Source organism: Lepidochelys kempii, chromosome 2 (assembly GCF_965140265.1).
Source record: "Lepidochelys kempii isolate rLepKem1 chromosome 2, rLepKem1.hap2, whole genome shotgun sequence".
In the NCBI taxonomy this organism is placed as follows: Eukaryota; Metazoa; Chordata; order Testudines; family Cheloniidae; genus Lepidochelys; species Lepidochelys kempii.
In genome coordinates, this window is record NC_133257.1 from 16170695 (window position 1) to 16191597 (window position 20903).

The following is a 20903-nucleotide window of genomic DNA, read 5'->3' on the forward strand; positions in this document are numbered from 1 at the left end:
AAGGATACTGATGTCGAACCCCTGCCTCTTAAAGCCTCTGCTGCTGGATTTAATTAATTTTTTTGTCACTGTGTTTTAGCACAGGCCAAAATAAAGAGTTAAAAAGGAAATATGAAACCTCACGTGACACCGCTCTTTGATATTACAGGGGAGCAGCAAGCTGCAGAATGTGAAGCATACAATCTGCTGAGTTCTTTGCCTTTTGACTCATGACAACATAAAAGAGGACAAGTCAGTGGAATCTGGGAGAGATTTTTTGATTTGAGATTCCACTGAAAATGTTGGTGCAAGCACTGGGTGACGTAAGACGTCCTCTGCCCCTATCTTTTTGCAACTGCTTATTCCTTCCACAGTGCAGTTGTGGAATTAATTAACTTTGACATCTGGTGTCCCAGTTATTACTCAAAACCAGATTGTACCAGATTCTGCTCTCACTTTCACCAGGTACATCGGAAATCAAATCAACCTAAATATTCCTCCGACCCACACTGGCAAGACAACTATGGAAACACTGAATCGTTGCTGGAACAAGTTAGAAATTAAAATGAGATCCAAACATAGTTGATTGTGAAACTAACCCACTAACTTTAATGTGGTTGTCATGACTAACTGAAAACCACCTCCCTCGTGATTCTACTTCCCTCCACAGAGCTTATCTGGTCCTAGTTTTTTAAACTAAAATGGCCTAAGAGAGGCTGTTATCTAACAGTGTTGAGATTTATGCATCTCCTGCTGTGAAGTCTGCATGAGGCATGTCCATACATATTATGGTGGAAGTCACGTGGGTTAAAGCCATATGGACAGTGATTTTTTTTCCTGAGAACTGTGCTATCTAAAGTCTACTCTGTAGCATGCAGAAAGCTGTTTACAGAACAGTTTTGTAACCACAAGGGGGTAATTGTGAGGGATGCTTGGAGGCCAACCAAACTCAGCATCCCATTGTGCTAGGCATTGTGCTAGGCATGCACAGGTAGTAAGAGACAGGCCCTGGCCCAAAGAGTTACAGTCTAATAGGCAAGACAGACAAAGGGAGGTAGAGGGAAGTGTTATCCCTGTTGTACAGGTGGGGAACTAAGGCACAGACACACTAAATGACTTGCCCACAGTGACAGGAAGTCCATGGTAGACCCAGGCCTCTTTATCCAGACCTCTCAAATACCAATCCAATGTCTTAACCATAGGAGCCTCCTGATGTAATGTAGGACTGGAAGGGATCTTGTGGGCCAGTAAGTCTAGCCTCCTGCTAATACAGGCAGCCAAGCTGTATAATCCTGTCCTTAAACTGATCAGACTCCATTTTAAAACTAGCTAGCTTTTTTTGCCCCCACTACTCCTTTTGGAAGGCTGCTCCATGACTGATCCCTCATTAAAGCCTCTGACTTATCTGGATAGTTAGAGCATGAAGAAAAATACTCCTGCTCCTTTTCCTAGGCCTTGTGGGGACATCATTTTGCAAAAAGGAAACATGGAGAGAACAACTGTCAAGACACAGCTCTGACAGCAGGGAAAGAACATTGAGCTCCATTTTCTCTATGAAACTTCTGAATGTCATTATTAGCAGTCTCTCAGTTAAAGAAGAAACTCCACCAAATCTCAGCTGGGAAAGGGCACTTGGTTACAAGGGGAGCATTTGGAAGGGCAAAGCCTTTGGGTCACAAAACATTCTGCAGTGCAATTTGTTTCATCATTCAAAGTGACATTTGTCTTGAATGACATTTTTTTGGTTTTTCATTTTGGCGAGAAAGCCTAAAAAAAAAACCCAGTTCACTTTTGGTTAAAATCTAACTGATATTTTGGGGCTGAGGTGGAGGGGTCAGGCACTGAACTGAAAAAAGCCAGTTATTCCCTCAGCTTTACTAACTAAAGTTGTATACAGAGGAAATGCCACCTCTCTGCTCCTACTTGATAATACAAGTCCCCCCTTGATAATACATCCTAGGGTCACATTTGCTCTCTTAGCTGAGCATCGCACTAGACGAGCATGTTCAGATGTTAGCTACCATTCCACTCAAAGGAGGGAGCGGAACAGAGGTTCCGGCAGCCTGGTGCTGTTGATGAAGAGCCATGCTGGGGAAGAGCCTTCTCATGTGTGGGTCTAGTCCCACCATCCTCAACTGTCTCCCTTTCCCTACCAGTGCAGTTCTTGGCAGGTTCACCTTCATTTAGCCCTTCACATAGGCGAGCCAATGGGAGCCTCTGCTTCCCCTTAGCAGAAAGAGTGAGGAAGAGATTTCTCTTCCAGTCTGCTCTGAGCATCATGCCCATGACTTTACCAGAGCAACAGCCCCCACTCCTGTCTTTGCAGAGGCTGGAAAAGGGAATACACAGTCTCACATGGAAGAGTGTTAAAGAGCCACCCATACAACTGGGGCTCAGTACACAGCTTCTAATCTGTACAGTTGTGAGGGGTGAACCCTCTCCTACTGTGTGCTATTAGTGACAGAGGCACAGGATTTTGGGTCATCTTAAATATTATTTATGGCAGAAGTGACCCTCTAATTTGAAAGAAAGCACCACAATAATCCACAAGAATAAAGACCCAACTGGGGAGCAGAAGCAAAAAAAGTCATTCATGTATTCGAAGAAAAAGGACACCAACACTTTCACCAGTGGCCGTAAAGAGGCTAAGCATTCATCACATAAATACTATTTTAATTGTTCCTTTGCTGTCTCAGGCAGAGAGGAAGGATGGGAGCTAGCTGGGGATTCAGGAAACCCAGGTTCGTGTCCTGGCCTCACCACAGACTTCCTGTGTGACCTTGAGCAGGTCAGTCTCTCTTAGCCTCAGTGCCCCGTCTGTACAATGGGGATAATAGCACTGCCCTACTCACAAAGGAGTTGGGAGGACAAATTCTTTGAAGACTGTGAGGTGCTTAGATATTATGGTGATGGGGGTCATTAATGTTGCCGAATAGACGGATCGGCACAGGAACACTATGCAACAACCCATGTGAGAGGAGGCGACTCCTGCTACCGTGACTAGGAAGGGAGGTGCCTACAGCACCTCTATTAATACCGGTAATATCTAGCTATTATACGGTACCTTTCATGAGCAGATCTGAAGCTCAGATTATAAAAAAAGTCAGAATCCCTGAGCTATTTAAAAAGAAATAAAAAGAAAAAAAAGCTTTGTATCTGTAGCTACGTTGGCCACATGCCGAACAAGTAAACCCCTCTGTCTCAGTTTATACACGGACACCACTATTACACCCAGCATTCAGTTTTCTGCAAGCTAACCTGTGCAGGGTGTGATTTGCAGGGTGCTCAGTTGACTTGAACTGAAGCAGACAGACCCAGGGTAAACACTTTGGAACCTTTCAGCTCTAGGTAAGAAGACAGGTCTCCCATCTCCTATCCAGAATTCCAACATTTCGTGTAGTAGCAACGCGTGTCCAGGGTAGGAAACATGATGTTCCCGCCTGGCCACCGCAGCCACTCACAGCTCCACAGAAATAGCAGAGTGCGACTGGTAGGTTCTAGTAAGATGCTCAGGCTGACCATGGCGGGTCTGCTCACAAAACGTGTGTGGATACCGCAATGGCAGCAGGATCATCCATGGAACCAGGCTCAGCCATCCACAGGTCTAATTTTTTAGGCTGGAACCAGACCCAAGTCCACCAAACCTGACCCAACCCCAGCCCTTTCCTCCCTGAACGAAAGCCAGGGCTGGCACCACTTCCTGCCCACGGGGCTGGCATGGCAGTGGGCGCATGCCCTGCTTCTAGCAGCCGCTGCCCCCTGCTGAGCTGCGTGTGGTGCTGAGCGAGAGGCTTCTTGGAACACTCATTCCACAACGCAGCAAGATGGCGGTGGTGGCCGACAGTAGTAGGACATGCAGACACTGCTCTACTGAACCCACAGGCAGGAGGAGGAGAACCGACCCCACCTGAACCCAAGAGGGTCCAATTTTCTTCCCACACGACTCATACCCAACAGCTGTAGTCAGATCCCAGGGCTCTCCAGCCATAATTATGTTCATTTTGGTATGACGAAGGTCTATGAAGTACCTAGCCCCCCCCTAGAGACTCAAGTCCTCAAAATATGGCCTAAACCCTCACATGGCTTCAGATCAACTTTAATAGCTCATAGGCCTCTTGCTGCCCCCGTCATATGACTGAATTGTTTAAAGAACAAATGTGAAGTGATTTAATTTAATTACATTTTTCCTCCAGGAACAGGACACCAAAGAACAAGAGTTGCAGCTATTTTCATCAAAGGACTGAAGCATTTTCATCGACTGCAAGAGAAAATCCTGTAAATTTTGATCAGGCTTTACTCAAACTGAGCTGCAGCATGATGTAACAGGTGTGGGGATGTGCAAGAAGGGAAAGAGGGATGGGGGCGGGGAAGGGGAGAGGAGGGACAGAGAAAGAAGAAATCATTATAATGAGAGAGTCCCAGAATAGTGAAGTAGCAAAAAAAAAAAAAAAAAAAAGAGGAATTAAGAGCTAAACTCCCTTTCTCCGATCTGTTGTATGTTTGCTAAGACATTAAGTGGCACTCATACAGCTGTATCAACAGGAAGATGGATTCTGGAGTCAAAACCACATTTTTAAAATTGCCCTTTTCTTTCCCCCCTTAAAAAAATTAACAATGGAAATTTAAAACACAGATATTCAACAGGAAACGCAACAGCAATACTGCTGTGCCGGAGCTGCCCTGAGGGGGTGGAGGCCAAGGTTGAGCGTTGTGGCTTTTGGACCGTACTCGCCAGCACTGGATTCTGTTTTCTAGATTTTAACTCAGAAAGAAATCTTTGTAACAGTCAGGCAATCCCACTATGGGCATTTACTGGCCTGGCGACTGGCTCAGAACTAGGAGAGGCAGGAGACCAGTACTTCTCCGTTGGCTCCCCATCAAATTGTGCGGGGAGCCATTTGAACATTTCCCATTTGCCAGGAAGGAGAAGGGAAAAGTTCTCTCGGATCCTTACAGAATGAATGCTGGTTTGGTGCCATATGGAAGATTTGGATTAGTATCAGACATGCCAATTCGATGCCAGTAGTAGTGTTTGCAAGGCTCAGCATCATTGCCCAGAACAGACACATAATGAACAAGTAGGTTAAAACCAAGTGAGATGATATTTTGTCCTGTCCATACCAAAGAATAAACCTTCCATGATCCACTATGCTAGGCCTCTTAGAGTACATCTACACAACAGCTGATAGTGAGGCTCCCAGCACGGGTAGACAGATTCATGGGGCTTGAGTTAGTGCCCTAAAAATAGAAGTGTAGATGTTGTGGGTCTGGCAGCAGCTCAGGCTCTCAAGCCCACCCAACTCCCTGAGTCTCTGCCCAAGCCACAACATCCACACTGCTATTTTTAGCACACCAGCTCAAGCCCCACTAGCGAGAGCCTGTCTGCCCAGACTCAGAGATTGGATCCCAGCTGCAGTGCAGACATACCCTTAGTGCATCACTGCTCCCCAGTTCTACTAATGATGACAGCTTCAATGGCCCATTTGTCCATTTCTTCCATAGCCACCTCTGGACCTTTCCCCCAAAGCGTGGCATGCCATTATTGAAGGGACCTGCCAAGACACGACCTTTCACTCATTAAGATCCACTTCCCCCCATAACTCCTGCAATACGCAAGTCAAACAAGAATTTTATTCAGAATAAAAATGACCTACCTACCCACCCACCCACCTACACCCTTTGCCGAGTCCCCTTATAATCTCAGGACTGAGATTTCTGTTCCTCCCTGCCCACCTCCATCCAACGTTTTGTTATGATAGTTACTCCTTGCACTAAGCTTCCATTAACTACCCAAAAAGATGGTCTAAATTCAGTTTATCCTTATTAGTAATTAACCAGCTTCTAGGGTACAAAAGTCTTTTTCTGCTTTTCTACTGGAAATTACTTGTTGGTCCAATAATAGGCAATGTTCTTTGTATACTTGTAAGGAGGGTAATTATTCACTGTTCCTTTAAAACCTATACATCTGTGGAAAATTTTAGTGAAAGGCAAGAGATGCACTTGGCTGTTGTTGGATTTATCATGAAGGCAGTATCGAATATGCATTCGCTCACTCAATTGCATGGCACTTTGAATCTATTTCCCACCTAGCCTCTCCAGGAGAAGAAATGTTTTTACAATGGGATCAATATTACAGTGAGATGAATCTTAACACGTTAAAATATATTACTGTGCCTCTCTCTCTTTTGTTCACGGTTCATGATTTCAAAGCAGTTACAAATCAAGGGGAGTTCTGAGCTTGACTTCAAGGGGAGCAGGATCACACCCCACATTAGCAAAGTGCACAGCCACTGTGCATAAGAACAGAAAACAACAGCTCTTGGTATCTGAATGAGGAGAGACAGGGAGTCAGCTCTCCTGGACCCTATTCCCACTCTGTAGTGTGTCCTTGGACAAAGCAAGCTCTCCTTGCCTCAGTTTATGCATCTTTAAGAGAGATTTCGGGCCATACCCGGTGTGCCTTACACAGGCAAGTAGTAGTGTTGCCAATTTTGGTTGGACGTATTCCTGGAGGTTTCATCCCATGACAATCTTTAATTCCTGGAGATGCCAGGACAATCCTGGAGGCTTGGCAACCCTGGCAGGTAACCTCACTGAATCTAATTCCCTGAGTAAAACAAGCAGGATTTGGCCCCTAATAAAACCTAATGCTACGTTTGCCATGAAGCTTAAGCAATGTTTGTTAAGCTCCTGTGTAAGTACAGATTATTACCCTGCTAGCAAAGAGCAGACACGCTCTCCCAGGAAGCACTTGTGGCATTTAAAGGTCTGGGCTCCCCTATCACTTCTGGGACAGAAGCGTCATCTCCAAGTCTAGGCCATTCATACAGCTCTCGCAAAACGCCCAGTGGAAGTGTTAAAACGATACTGTTCCCCCTGCATCTTAGAACTGGAGAGACAAGGCTTTAGAGTAAGCACCATTGTGGGGCAACAATCATCAGTCTGGTGGTTGCAGACAGCATGGATTTGTGTAATAAATTTTAAAAAAAAAGGTAGGTGAAGAATCAATGGGGGAGACAGAACAGACTGTTCCTGAATAGCTGGCCCAGAAACAGCAAAGGAACAAACTCAGACACTGGGAAGGAGGGGACTAAGAAGAGGCCACGTTAGGCTGTCAAACCATCCTTCACTTTCAAATCCAAAGGCTCAGGACAAATGCTATTCCAGAGCTGTTTTGAACTTGGATCTTATTTCTGTGTGCAACAGAGAAACCAAATATTTATTTTATATATATATATAAAAACCATCCAAACAAATGAAAGTTGACACACTGGGAAAAATATAACTGTAGATTCGCCTTTGGCTTGTATGTGGCTTTTGGGACAAAACAGTTGCTTTTTGATGAAATAAAATGGAAACTAGAATACCACCTGGAATAAATTCACAAAAAAGGAGCAAAGTTGGAAAGTTACAAACAGCACTGGAGACCCCCTCCCACTTCCAGTGAAGTCAGTGGAAACAGAACTGAAATGTGGCATTTAACTAAAATACTGCCTGAAATAAAAGGTGATAACACCAAAATGAAGTTCAAGCTAGACAAAGAGGATATCTGCCTTTCAGAGAGGCCTGTGCATGGATTATCTGAAAGGGTGACTAACGTACATCAAAATGCTTCACATTTTATTAGTGCCTTGTCACTGGAGGAATTCAAATCAGTTCATAAACATTTTCCAGGCATGTCACTCTTAACTTTGAGGGAAGAAGTATTAAATACCCCTATTTTATCGGGGGGAAACTGAGGCACGGAGCGGTGAAATCAGACAAGATGTCTGTGGCAGAACCTAGATTTCTCACTCTCATGCCTTACCCACAATACCAGCCTTCCTCCCACACATATTTAACAAACTAAGTTGTTGAGTTCTACAAGTTGCAGAAAATAGATTCACTCAGTTGAGCCTCACAAATTTTGTGTAGAACAATGAGGAAATTGCTTTATTTTTGCATCTTGTAAACAAATGGCATAGGAGGGTCTGAATGATGAAGGGATTAGAGCCATTCAGCACCACAACACTGGTTCAAATCCAACACAAACTGGCAACAACAAAAAAGTTTACACACTGATGGCTGTGCGAAATGGGAGGAGAGGGGGGTGCTTAGTCCATTGCCTGTTAGACATGCATCCACCACAATCTGCACAGGTCAGTAATGTCAGAAGGGGCCCTGGGTTAAATGGACCTGGAGATTAATTCCCCTCCCAGCACAAGAGATACTCTGATGCCATGGTGACAAGCATGGCATAAAAACCAAGGGCCAGGTCCTCAGGGGAGTTCCAACAAGTTGTGCCAATTTATAGCAGCTGAGGACCTGGCCTCCAGAGTAAGTGGTCCCTCCAGGTCAGAACTGAAGCACACTGGTGGATCACATGGATCAGTTGTGCTATGAACAGAGGTCTTCAGACTGTTAAACTGGGACATCTAAAAAGCACTACATTCACAATTGCTATCATTTCTCACTGCCCTATATAGCCACGTTCCAAGTGAATGGAAGTATCTCAGTATTTAAATGGTTAATGTACTCACAAACTTTCCCAAGGGACAGACAAGCACAGCTGGCCACTTGTGTTTTTGTCCTAGCCTCGTAAAGAAAACTTCAATCACACGAGCACTGAGACTTTTCTTTTTTAACATAGAATTTTATTGTAAAATTGGCTATTGCTGGCTGCCAGTAGCTCACAGCATTTCATGTTGCAGTCACAATTATAAACAGAGAGCCTATGCATCGACACCTTTGGTTGTACCAGTAAGTCTGTTTCTTAATTGCACAACACCTAAACACAAGGGGGCAGTATTGAGGTAGGAATGACAGAATGCTGAATGCCGTGTTAGTCTGTATCAGCATAAACAAGGAGCAGTGCTTGTGGCACCTGAGAGACTAACATGTTTCTTCCCAGCTAATAGTTTACAGCCTAAGGTGGGAGTAGTCAATTATTTTTTTGTCAAAGTCCAAATTTCTTGGTCAAGGTATAAGCAAGATCCAGATTTCAGATTAAAATATTTAAAAAAGAATAACAATAAAGATAATGACAGGTTTCAGAGTAACAGCCGTGTTAGTCTGTATTCGCAAAAAGAAAAGGAGTACTTGTGGCACCTTAGAGACTAACCAATTTATTAGAGCATGAGCTTTCGTGAGCTACAGCTCACTTCATCGGATGCATACCGTGGAAACTGCAGCAGACTTTATATATACACAGAGAATATGAAACAATACCTCCTCCCACCCCACTGTCCTGCTGGTAATAGCTTATCTAAAGTGATCATCAGGTTGGGCCATCTCCAGCACAAATCCAGGTTTTCTCACCCTCCACCCCCCCACACAAATTCATAGATAGATAGATAGGTGATAGATAGGATAGATCACCAGCAGGAGAGTGAATTTGTGTGGGGGGGTGGAGGGTGAGAAAACCTGGATTTGTGCTGGAAATGGCCCAACCTGATGATCACTTTAGATAAGCTATTACCAGCAGGACAGTGGGGTGGGAGGAGGTATTGTTTCATATTCTCTGTGTATATATAAAGTCTGCTGCAGTTTCCACGGTATGCATCCGATGAAGTGAGCTGTAGCTCACGAAAGCTTATGCTCAGATAAATTGGTTAGTCTCTAAGGTGCCACAAGTACTCCTTTTCTTTTTGCGAATAAAGATAATAATAAGTAAATAAAAAGATTCTGGGGTCCGTTCAAAAGTGTCTGGTGGTCCAGATTTGGCCTGTGGTCCACCTATTTACTACCCCTAGACTAAGGCCTGGGCTACACTTAAAAATTGTACAAGTATAACCATGTTGGTTAGGAGTGTGATCAGCTATTGCAGTATTTATACCAACAACCCCTAATGAGGATGTGGTTATGCCTGTATATCTTATTGCTCTTTCCATATGGGAATAAGATACACCAACATAAACACCTTTCAACTGGTATAACTGAGTCCATGGTGTAGGTGAGGGATTGTATTGCTTTAACTATACCTGGAGAGATAAAGTGGTACAACTTTCTAGCACAGACAAGGTTCTAGATTAAAAACAAGAGAGGTTTTGGCTGTGCAGCCTGCATGTTCCTTTCATTCATCTAATTAGCTGCTGCAGCTTCACTCCCTTAATCAAGAACACAGAGCGTTGCATGTCAGGATGGCATCACTGAAAGGATTTTGATCTACCTCAACACACACACAACCAAAAATAAGTCATGAATAGTGACATTGTTGAAAAGCTATTGGCTCTATTTTAGGTTTACATAAGCGGCCTTTTAAATATATATCTGCTCATTAAGCATCTCATCTGTGAGAAGCAGAAGATTTCATAGCTGAATCTGAAAGCAGATGTGTATCACATACACATTACAAACTCGGACGTCAGCCTAAGTTCAGTGAAGTCCTCGAACTTAGAGATGGCCAAGAATTCAACAGCCTGATGGTGCACCTTGGAACTTCCCTTCTCAGGGAATCCCCAGGGTAGAAGGGGCACTGCTGAAAGAATTAACTACAGACTCTGGGTTATGTTTCAGTTGGGTGAGGCACGGAGAGACATGCACCCCTTCATCTCCTGCACACCAGTTTCTCATGCCCCCAGATCCACAGAGAGGCTTCCCTTATAGAAAAGCCCTGTAGAATTTAATAGGGATTAAACATACCGGGTATTACTCTAAAAGCCAATGACAGGGGTGCTGGAACAATTTGTGTAGTGGGGCTGCTGAGAGCCACTGAACCAAACTGTAAACCCTATGATGGAAACCACTTCAAGGCAGGGGGTGCTGCCACACCCCCAGCATCCCTAGTTCCAGAACCTCTGGTATGATCTGGCCTTGGGTGACTATCCAAATCCTCAGTAACAAGCTAGTCAATTTCCAGGAGGTTTGCTGGCGAAGCCTATATCTCATTTGTTAATGGCCAGCTCTGATTAATGGAATAGGGATATTCTCCAAGCTGATTTTCCACCACTTAACTCATCATAGTGGAACCCAAAAGGTTTATAGTGTAATACATTTGAGGACTCTAGGCATTGTAGCACTGGATACAAGTTTTGTGCTATACTCCTTCCTTGCAGCCGCTAAAATTCCACAGCTGTTACTCTGTCAAACCTGGACCTCTTTTTCCCCCCACAGCCAGCCAAGCACATGTACCTGCTTTCTTGAACAGCATTTATTTTTTCCCATATGAATTTGGATTTCTCTGCCTGCTCATCAAACCGGAAATTCAGCCTAGCACGTGCAGAAAACGCCTTAGTGTGGTAGCAGAATCTGCTTTTGCCAATTACAATACAAACTCAAGATAACAATTAATTAGTTCTGATTTACAGCCAGCAGGATCTTGGAAGATTTAAAAACCCTCTGGCAGTACAGACAGGCATTTGCCATCTCACTTAAAATAACCAGCTAATATTCTAATATATTTGTGGCAACCTAGTATATCATGGTTGTCAAGATGCTGAATACAAAGACCTCTTGGAACATTACAGTGACATTGATATTAGAATTCTGATTCTCCTGCTATAACTGTAGACTCCTCTTCCATTTAAAGTGAAGGAAACTCTCTCCCCGCAGTTAGCTGTATAAGGCCATGGCATACAGTTCTGATTTGAGACAGTGGTACACAACACTAGCCAGCTGGCTACAACATAATTTTCGTGTAAAGCAAATAGGAATTTTGTTCTATTAGTTCCATGTGAAAGGTATCGTATTTTCCCTGGAATCATCTAGGCCTAGAGCTGGGCAAATGTTTTCAGATTTTGAAGAAATGTTCATCAGTCCCCTCCCCCTAGCCCAACCTAGGCTTTTACTCAAAAAGAAGTTTCAGTGTGGAAACATGAAATAAACAGGAGCATTTGTAATCTAAGAAAGTGTACAGTACATAAAGGAATCAAGACTTTAAGCAAAGCAGAAAATAGCGTTGGATTTGGTGGTGCAATTCCTAGAGAGGGGGAAAAGGGCTGTCTCTCACACACAGCTCATTTAAAAGTTGCTTTCTTTTAGTCTAGCTCATCCCTCTCTGAGTTATTCAGCGCAGTTTGTGTCAAAATTGTTTAGTCTACTTAGATTGTAACAGTCCTGGTAGCAAGGAACATATTTTCTGAGGGGTTTTCTACAGATCTAAGCACAATGTTGCTCAACTAAGTAATGTATTAAATTCAGTAACTACTGTAGGCAGTAGTCTTGTACATCTAACTCTAACTGAATACCTGGGTAAATTTGGTTAGATCATTATATATTTGGGTGTGTGGGGAATAAAGTCAATACTTCATGTCCAGTCTGGTTTCTTAGTCTGGGATGAATGGCTCATAAACCGAGAAAATAAAGACACACCCCACCTAAAATATTTGTGATCATTCAGTGACCAGCAGGAGCAGACCTTTGCCATGCATATGAGCCATTCACAGCATTCCAAGTGCTGTAAACTTTGTCCACTTGAATATAAATGGCGCTGGATTACTCTGCCATACATCCCCATCACTGAATATGTGTAAGTCATTTTCTCTTATGACTTTTCCAAAACAATAAGCTCTTAGATTCCAAACCAGGCGGACGGACCCCTGTGCCTGCACAGAGCTTGGTGCAGAAGGCGAGACTTCCTGTGCTGAGCTGACTCAGTCCCTGATGCGCTCAAGATCTTTCAGAGTTTCTTTGCACAAACCCCTAAAGTCTTTCTTTGGCCTTGCCACAAGACATCCCACAGGACATGAACCATAGGATTCCTTGCCCACTCGTCTCCCATCTTCATTCTCCTTCTAGGCTAAGTATAATGACAGACCCAGACTAATAGAAGAGACGCTGTCTTGTAGACTAACCCGGGGAGCTATTGAGAGAGGGCAAACCGATGTATAGATGACCGCACAGGGCTGGAATGTGCTCGCAACCTGAGTATTAGAAATTCGTTATTCGGGTTTTGTTGCAAAACATATCCTTAATGTCACTTTTCTCCTGCAGCTGTTTCAGCCTGAGCACTCCCCTCCCCTTTCTACTCATACGGACAGTTAACGCACACAAGCCTTCTCTCCCTCCCCCACATCTGGGACAGAAGTGAGGCTCAGAACTAGTAACAGGCCAATATAGGTCTATTAAAAATAATACAGGGCACAAGAGGTTCAGAGATCCCTGGAAACACTGCCCTCACATCAGGAATAAGCAGCACCTCACACATCTAAGAAGGAGACCCCTAGGGCTTCTGGATAGAAGCAGTAGAAGGAGAAGGCAGCAATGGGGAGAAGGCTTTTCAACAGCTTTGGGGCAAGGAGGGTAGGTAAGAATCAGGACTTCCAACCCAGAACTAGCAAGGAGATCAATTACCTTTGGGTATTGCAACATAAATCCCACCCTAGAAGGGTATCCTTATCAATCAACCCATGTTGGGCTACTCCTGATTCGGAACCTCCGTTTTTGCTTTTAAATTAAACACCCAGAAAGTGGGGATCAGGGAGCCAGCCATACCCTAAGGAAGCAGGGAGTGTGTCTCAGGAGACTTGCATTCTATTCCAAGCCCCATCACTGCCTCATTGTGTGATCTGGGGCAAGTCACTTACAGACACCTTTTTTTTAAGAGCCCTGATTTTGAGCGTCCAGCACGAGTTACCCGATTCTCAGAAGGGCTGAACATCCCTTGTCTTTAACTGAAGTTGTGACTGCTCAGTTTTACTGGAAAAAAAATTCAGATACAGGGGACAGATTTTCAAGTGCTCAATACCAATTTTTGCAAAGAAGTGCAGCTCCCCTTCAGGTGTCTAAAGCTACGTCTACACTACAGACCGTACAGCAGCACAGCTGCGCCGCTGTAAGGTCTCCCGTGTAGCTGCTCTACACCTGCCGGCATAATTAAACCACCCTCAATGAGCGGGGATAGCTATGTGGACGGGAGAACGTCTCCCGCTGACGTAGCACTTTTGTCATGAAACTTATGTCAGTCGCGGGAGGGGGAGATGCGTGTTTTTCATACCCCGACTGACAAAAGCGTTACCAACAAAAGTGCTAGGGTAGACAAAGCCTAAGCAAGAGACGGGCAGACAAGTGGGCTCAGGACCCAGCAGTTCCCATTGTGATACATAGAGCCAGATTCTTCAATAAGGTCAGCACTCAAAATGCTGAGGGGTGTTTTTGTTTTTTGCTATTTTTTTTTTTAAATCTGAGCCAGTGTTTATTAAAAAAAAAAAAAATCAGACCCCAGCTGTGTGGTCCGGACCCTTTTGAAAACTCTGTCCCAGGTTGCCCACTTCGGGTTCCCAAAAATGGAGACTCCCAAAACCACGATGTCATTGAGATCTTTCCATGAACATGCTATGTAAGTGAAAGCAGGCTTATTAAAACCAATCACTCTTAGCACGTTTCCTCAGAGAATCTCAAGACCCCTGGAAGGAGTTCCCCAAAGAGGCACAGGTAGTCAGAGGCAAAGCTGGAAAGAGAACCCAGGAGTCCTGGCTCCCAGGCCTACCCTGCACTCTTTGCAGAAATCCAGCTGCTACAGAATGAAGCTGAAGGCAATCGGCACAATCCCTAGTTTAGGGATGGAAGACAGACGTTATGAAAAGTACAAAGAAGCCCTACTACTTCTGAAGTCAATGAGGGTTTTGTGAATGGTTTCAGTAGGAACAGGACTGAGTCCTAAATGAACTTCAAGGAACCATCTTAACCTTCAGGCAGTGACATGTCCCGGACTTTGCATTTGAAAGGGCAATTATTTGCTTGTGCATGCGTGTGGGCAAAAGGGGAGTTTCTAAGGCTATGACTACGCTCGAGAGCTTACAGTGGTGCGGCTACTCTAAATGTAGCTGCTCTAAGCTGACGGCTCCCATTGGCCTAACTTCTGCAGCCCCTGAGAATGTCAGTAGCTATGTCGGCGGGAGAAGTTCTCTCACTGACATAGCGCTGTCCACACTGGCTCTTATGTCGATGTAACTTCCATCGCTCATTGGGGTGGGATTTATTCACCCCCTGAGTGACAAATTATGCTAACATAGGCTGTAGTGTAGACACAGCCTAAATCAAAAGCTTTTTAATCCAAAGCAATAAACACGGTGCATTTAGCAGGTGCACTTTAGCGGAGCCATTTACCAGGTTTCCACTACAGCATATACATTTTCAAGGTAGCCGAATAAATTAAACCTGATTCTCGGCTGGTGTGACTCAGTGTAGCTCCCAATGGCACTTTGTCAATTCATAGAATCATAGAATATCAGGGTTGGAAGGGACCTCAGGAGGTCGTCTAGTCCAACCCCCTGCTCAAAGCAGGACCAATCCCCAACTAAATCATCCCAGCCAGGGCTCTGTCAAGCCTGACCTTAAAAACCTCTAAGGAAGGAGATTCCACCACCTCCCTAGGTAACGCATTCCAGTGTTTCACCACCCTCCTAGTGAAAAAGTTTTTCCTAATATCCAACCTAAACCTCCCCCACTGCAACTTGAGACCGTTACTCCTTGTCCTGTCCTCTTCTACCACTGAGAATAGTCTAGAACCATCCTCTTTGGAACTACCTCTCAGGTAGTTGAAAGCAGCTATCAAATCCCCCCTCATTCTTCTCTTCGGCAGACTAAACAATCCCAGTTCCCTCAGCCTCTCCTCATAAGTCATGTGTTCAGGACCCCTAATCATTTTTGTTGCCCTTCGCTGGACTCTCTCCAATTTATCCACATCCTTCTTGTAGTAACTGATACCAGCTGAGGATAAGACCCGTTGTCAAGAATGGAAGCATGACTGCTGTATGTACGGGGGGAGCAAGTCACTACTGAAGTATTATTATTTGCATTGCAGCGATGCCTAGCAGACCATTGTGCTAGGTGCTGTACAAACACAGAACAAAAGGATGGCCCCCGACAGAATAGCAGTGGCAGTGGAGATGCTCTGGGGTGAACGTGACAAGTCAAGCTCTTCTCACTTTGAACACACACTGCACGAAATTATCCATGTCCCAGGCTGTAAGCTCCAAATACAAAATTGATGACCAAACCTGAGTTTACCTCCTTCTAACATCTATGTATTGCCAGGTCCCTGGAACTCATGAAATGATTAAACACCAGACAAGCTGCCAGTGAAAAAAATAAAATCAAATCCAGGCTGTTTTTTTGGTTCAAGATTGATCAAAATGTGGGGTTTTTTTGGAGAAGGAGTCCAAGAAATCACAATCAGTTTTTCCTGCCATCAGTTCCAAATATTTTACAAATGAAAACTTCTTGGACCCAAACCCATGGCGGTAAATCCGAAAAAAAGGAGAAGGCAAAGCTACACATTACTATTCTCAAAGCATCCTACCCATAGGTCTAGGGCAGCCCATAGCTCAGATCAGTGGCAATGATTATGAAGATCTAGGGATGTAAAGGGAGGTTGGCACATACACCCCTGCTCCCCACAAACAAAAACCACAAAGTTAGTGTTTGGTTGGTGCTCTTTCTGCTGTTCACACCAGATATAAGTGATGATGTCCCCAAATAAACTATTATCTTTCCTGCTGCTTGCATAAGTGCCTGCTTATTTAGGGGGGCAATAGCACCATTTACTCTTTGCCCTTGGGACCTGTTTACCAATGTGATTTGAGGAAAAAAAATCTCAAGCACACCCCCTCCCTCCTTACATGGTGGTGATATCCACACAACCAACTGCATGGATCACACACCATTGCACTCCGACTGCTAACCGTCTCCAACAAGACCACTTCTAACATTCCAAACCTCTGAGCAACCTCAAAGAGTTTCCTATCCCCCCCTCCCCTTAAATTTTGATTGCTTTATTTCTCCTTATGAGTGGAATTTCCCCCTCCACAAAATCATCCTGCTCTGAGGCCCAAGACAGGAAATATTCAGTCCTGTGGAAATGACAAGATTCAAATCTCATGACCCATCAGGGCTAGAATCAGAAGAAAGGGAAGATTCTTGGTCTCCCAGTAAGAAGCACAGCACTTGCGGGTCATGTTATCAAACTCCCAAGTCCTGCCATTATAAGTCCCACTTTCAAAAGTGACAGACACTTTGAAGAATCAGTTTTGTTGCAAGTCAATGGGAGTTGGGAGGCTAAGTAGCTAAGGTGCTTTTAAAAGTTTTACCCTATGTCTAGAACAATCTATTTTAGGAAATATTTAGAAGTTTTATAGGCAGTAGAGTGTTGTAGTTTTTTTCTCTCTCTCCCTGTACAATTGCACTCCTAGTACTAGGAGAGGTTGGTCTTAGAAGTGGAAGGGGAAAAGATAATCCCAATAAAATGTGTAAGAACTCACTAAAACGTTAATAAGATGGAGCAGAATGTGACACATTTACAGAATACATCCACTGTGCTTTACTGCAACCCCACATCCTCATGTGCTCTCTCATATGCTGACATACCAGCCTTGGTGTCCCACTATGCTCCCGGCATTTTACCACGCTACTCCCTACCCAGGGAATATCTTCCCTGCCACAGTCTGCCAAACCCCCTTCCTTTTTCATTCAAGACGCCCTCTGTAGAGGAGGCCCACGAGAAGCAAATTCATTATGAAAGAAGTAGTTATTAAAAGGAAGTCTTCCCCACCTCTGGATTTCCACATACAGCCTGTCTTTGATGGGTCTGCCTTTTAGGGCCTGATCCTGCAATCTGATCCACACAATCAGACCCACCTAGAGCCCCAAAGATTTCAGTGGGACTCCCCACAGGCACAGGGGTCCAGCTGCCTGGATCTGATTGAAGGATCAGGACCTTGAACTGGAAGGTCTCCTGGCCAGGGACTGGCTTTACTTTTGTGGGCTAATCAAACGCAAACACATTGCCAGAAGTAAACAAATAACATTCACACATTCACCACCAGCCTGCCCCCCAGACTCATGTTGTGTCTGGTTTTTAAATACAGAGCCTTTCAACATCAAGAAAGTGGATTACAACAGGTATAAAACCTATAGTCTTCACCCACACCTACCATGAGAACGGAGAGGGGAAATATGCACTCATGCTATGTTACTTGCTCATCAAAACAAGTTACTTGCCTTAGATGAACAGGCAAGCAGAATTTTTTTCCTAGGGTGGACCTTATATCTGTCTATCTATTGATTTATATCATGCTTATCACCTTGGTATCTGGTCTCACACAGGCACATTAGATACACTAGATGAGTGATACTCAGACCTCAGTGGTTCAGGAGCCAAATTAGCAATCAATATTACCCCAAAGAGCCAGATCTGGAGAGATCAGAGCCAGAAATACACAGAGAGTTTGATCGAGGCCAACTCCCTGCACAGCTGTCCCGCTCCCTCAATCATTGGCCATCTCTCTCGTTGCCAGCCAGGTGGCTTCTGCATGATGCACAGGCCAGACCCTGTGCCTTTAACCATTTTACACTGCTCTGCAAACTCGTTTGATCTCAGCTAGCTGCTTTCCTCTCCTCCCCACACCCCTCCAGCAGGGCTTGCAGTCTGGGCCTGCCCCCCCTTGATCAGTATCTCTTCTGCTCTCTTGTGTACTGGGAGCTGCTGCCACGTGTGGTGTGTTCTGACCTGTTGATTCACTCAGCAGGCTGTTCCTCCCCACCCCCTTAAACGTTGCTGCTGGACCTTTCCTAAGATACACATCGTTTGTTCTTGATTCCCTCAGACTCTTTCTTAGTTCCCAAGTGGCTTCTAATCCAATTCCCACAATGATGTTCCACTGACACATTTAAGCTGTCAAACAGGAATTTATTCACTCTGTGCAAAAGGATTGAACAACTTGCAATTGTTGCTGCTTTTCTGTCCTCAAAAACTGGTCCCAATTTTGAGGTGGTGAAAGATTAGGGTCAGAGGGGCAGCTCTGTTCTTCTCTAGATATGTCCCCTCCTGCCTCATCTCATCTTTACCCTTGACACTCTCAGATCTGATCTACCCAATCCTTATCAGGCAGCTCTTGCATTTTCCGGCATGCACCAATTTATGAACACTAAAATCCTACCAATAATAGTTTGCAGAAAACATTTCTCTCCTCCACTTTGCCAACTCACCTGCAAAATGCTGCTTGTTGCTAGAAGCCAGGGCAGAAGCCACCTCATCACTGGAAGCCAGGATTAAATACATTGATTGAACCCAGATTTAGAGCCGTTTTGTACAAAAACACCACGTTGGAAATGCAGAGCAATCCTCAACTGGCAGCCTAGCGAGTCAGGCAGATCTGCATTTTTCTCCTGGCTCTTCGGGGATTTTATTAAAGACAGATCTGACGTCAGGGCAAAGGACAAACCCTGCATTTTTCCTCTGAAGAAACTTTCCCTGCCTTCACGTCTTCTTCTTCTTTTTTTTTTTTTTTTTTTTTTGTCCCCACCTCCTGCATTTCACTATATTGCCTTTAGCCAGAGGAGTCTTAAAGGGAAAGTTACAATGCAGTGGTGCATCAACCTATAATTTTAACAGGGGGTTTAAATACTCAGAGTTTACCCATCATTATGTTTATGGCTGTCCCAGGCTTGCAGACTAGGTGGCATGGACATAAGCATCTGCAATAGTCTCACTGTTTGCCGTAAATTACCCCCCACCCCCAACTGAAAATGGTCTTTTAAAAATTCTGGTAATTTTTTTATTTGCGAGACAGGGAGAAGGTCTGGTCTTCCATCCTGCAGACACACATGGGAGGAGACCTGCCAAGTCCAATGGAACTATTGGCTGCATAGTTACCCACATGTGAATACACAGGGAGGGTCAAAGTCTGATCCTCCACATGGCTATATGCTGGTGTCACTTCATTGATTTCAAGTAGAGATCTGGGCCCTGTTTTATACCTGTCATTTCATTGCTCTGCTGTTTCAGTTCAGTGAGATTTTTATCAGCATGACGAGCTGTACTAGGGGTTGCCAAAGTATCCATGAGACAGGCAGGCCTTTGGGATCTCTGTTAGGTACAAACCTCCCCAGGTAGGACTGACCACCCTGCCTGGGATTCGGTCCCCTGGGTCCATTTGTTGTTACTGTCTGCTCCTTGTCTGGTGGCTCCCTAGTGTGATGCCATCCCTGTCGTCTTGCTCTTTTCCTCCGGGCAGAAGTGTCATTTCAGAAAAGTTCAGGGGTGGGGAGGCAAAGTTGTGTCAGCATCCCTAGTTCCCTCTCCCCACAATGGCCATTACTGCTCAGGAGATGAGCAGGCTGGTCCCATCCCAGAGAGGGGCAGGGAGGTGGTGGGCAAGACCAGAGGAAGGATAGCTTAGTGGGTTGAGCATTGGTCTGCTAAACCCAGGGTTTTGAGTTCAATCCTTGAGGGGGCCATTCTGTGTGACAGTTGTTTTTGGGGGAGGGATAGCTCAGTGGTTTGAGCATTGGCCTGCTAAACCGAGGGTTGTGAGTTCAATCCTTGAGGGGGCCATTTAGGGAGCTGGGGCAAAAATTGGGGACTGGCCCTGCTTTGAGCAGGGGGTTGGACTAGATGATCTCCTGAGGTCCCTTCCAACCCTGATATTCTATGATTATTTCTAAGTCCTGTCATGAGGAGTAGGGGGCATGGTGGGCCAGGGTGGTTGTCCCAACAATGGCAGGCCATGGCTGCTTCCTGCCAGGTTGGTGGGAGTTGAAGGTGGGGCTGACAATGCAATGATTAGGAGGCATGGCCCACCCCACAGCAGCCTCGGCAGGACCAGAAAAGACACTACAGCACCAGCTGGTGAGGAGCCAGGAAAAGCCTTGGCAGGGGGTTGGGGGGGGGGCAATGATGCCCCTGCACCAAGGTCAGGCACAATATTCCCTCACGCCTCTAAATTTGTGCCTGTGTGAATTCAGACTCTGTCTCTTCCTTAAAGTGAGGAAGAACAGAACGTGGTCAATTCATTCCCCCAAAGATGAATCAGGTTAAAATAGCTTTTACTGATCCAGCTTAAACTGACTAAAGTCAGGGGAGTTACAATCCAGATAGCAACTCTGAGCCAGATCCTGCAGTCTTACAATTAGCACCTTCCTCCACAGGCCGTGCCATTCTTTTCAATGCAGCTGCAAAAGATCCGGCTTTAATGCGAGTATTGGTGCAGCGTTTGGCCCCCTGGCGG

At 44.9% G+C, this 20903-nt stretch overlaps 1 protein-coding gene across 1 annotated transcript in view; it reads right to left on the bottom strand.

Moving 5' to 3' along the window:
* CCN4 (cellular communication network factor 4) overlaps nucleotides 1–19058 on the bottom strand; it is a 52265-nt gene extending 33207 nt beyond the window's left edge. Inside the window, exon 1 of the mRNA XM_073329337.1 lies at nucleotides 18883–19058. Coding sequence (XP_073185438.1) covers nucleotides 18883–18930 — 48 coding nt within the window. The 5' untranslated portion in view covers nucleotides 18931–19058. The remainder of the gene's footprint in view (nucleotides 1–18882) is intronic.
* Between the last annotated feature and the right edge of the window lie 1845 nt (nucleotides 19059–20903).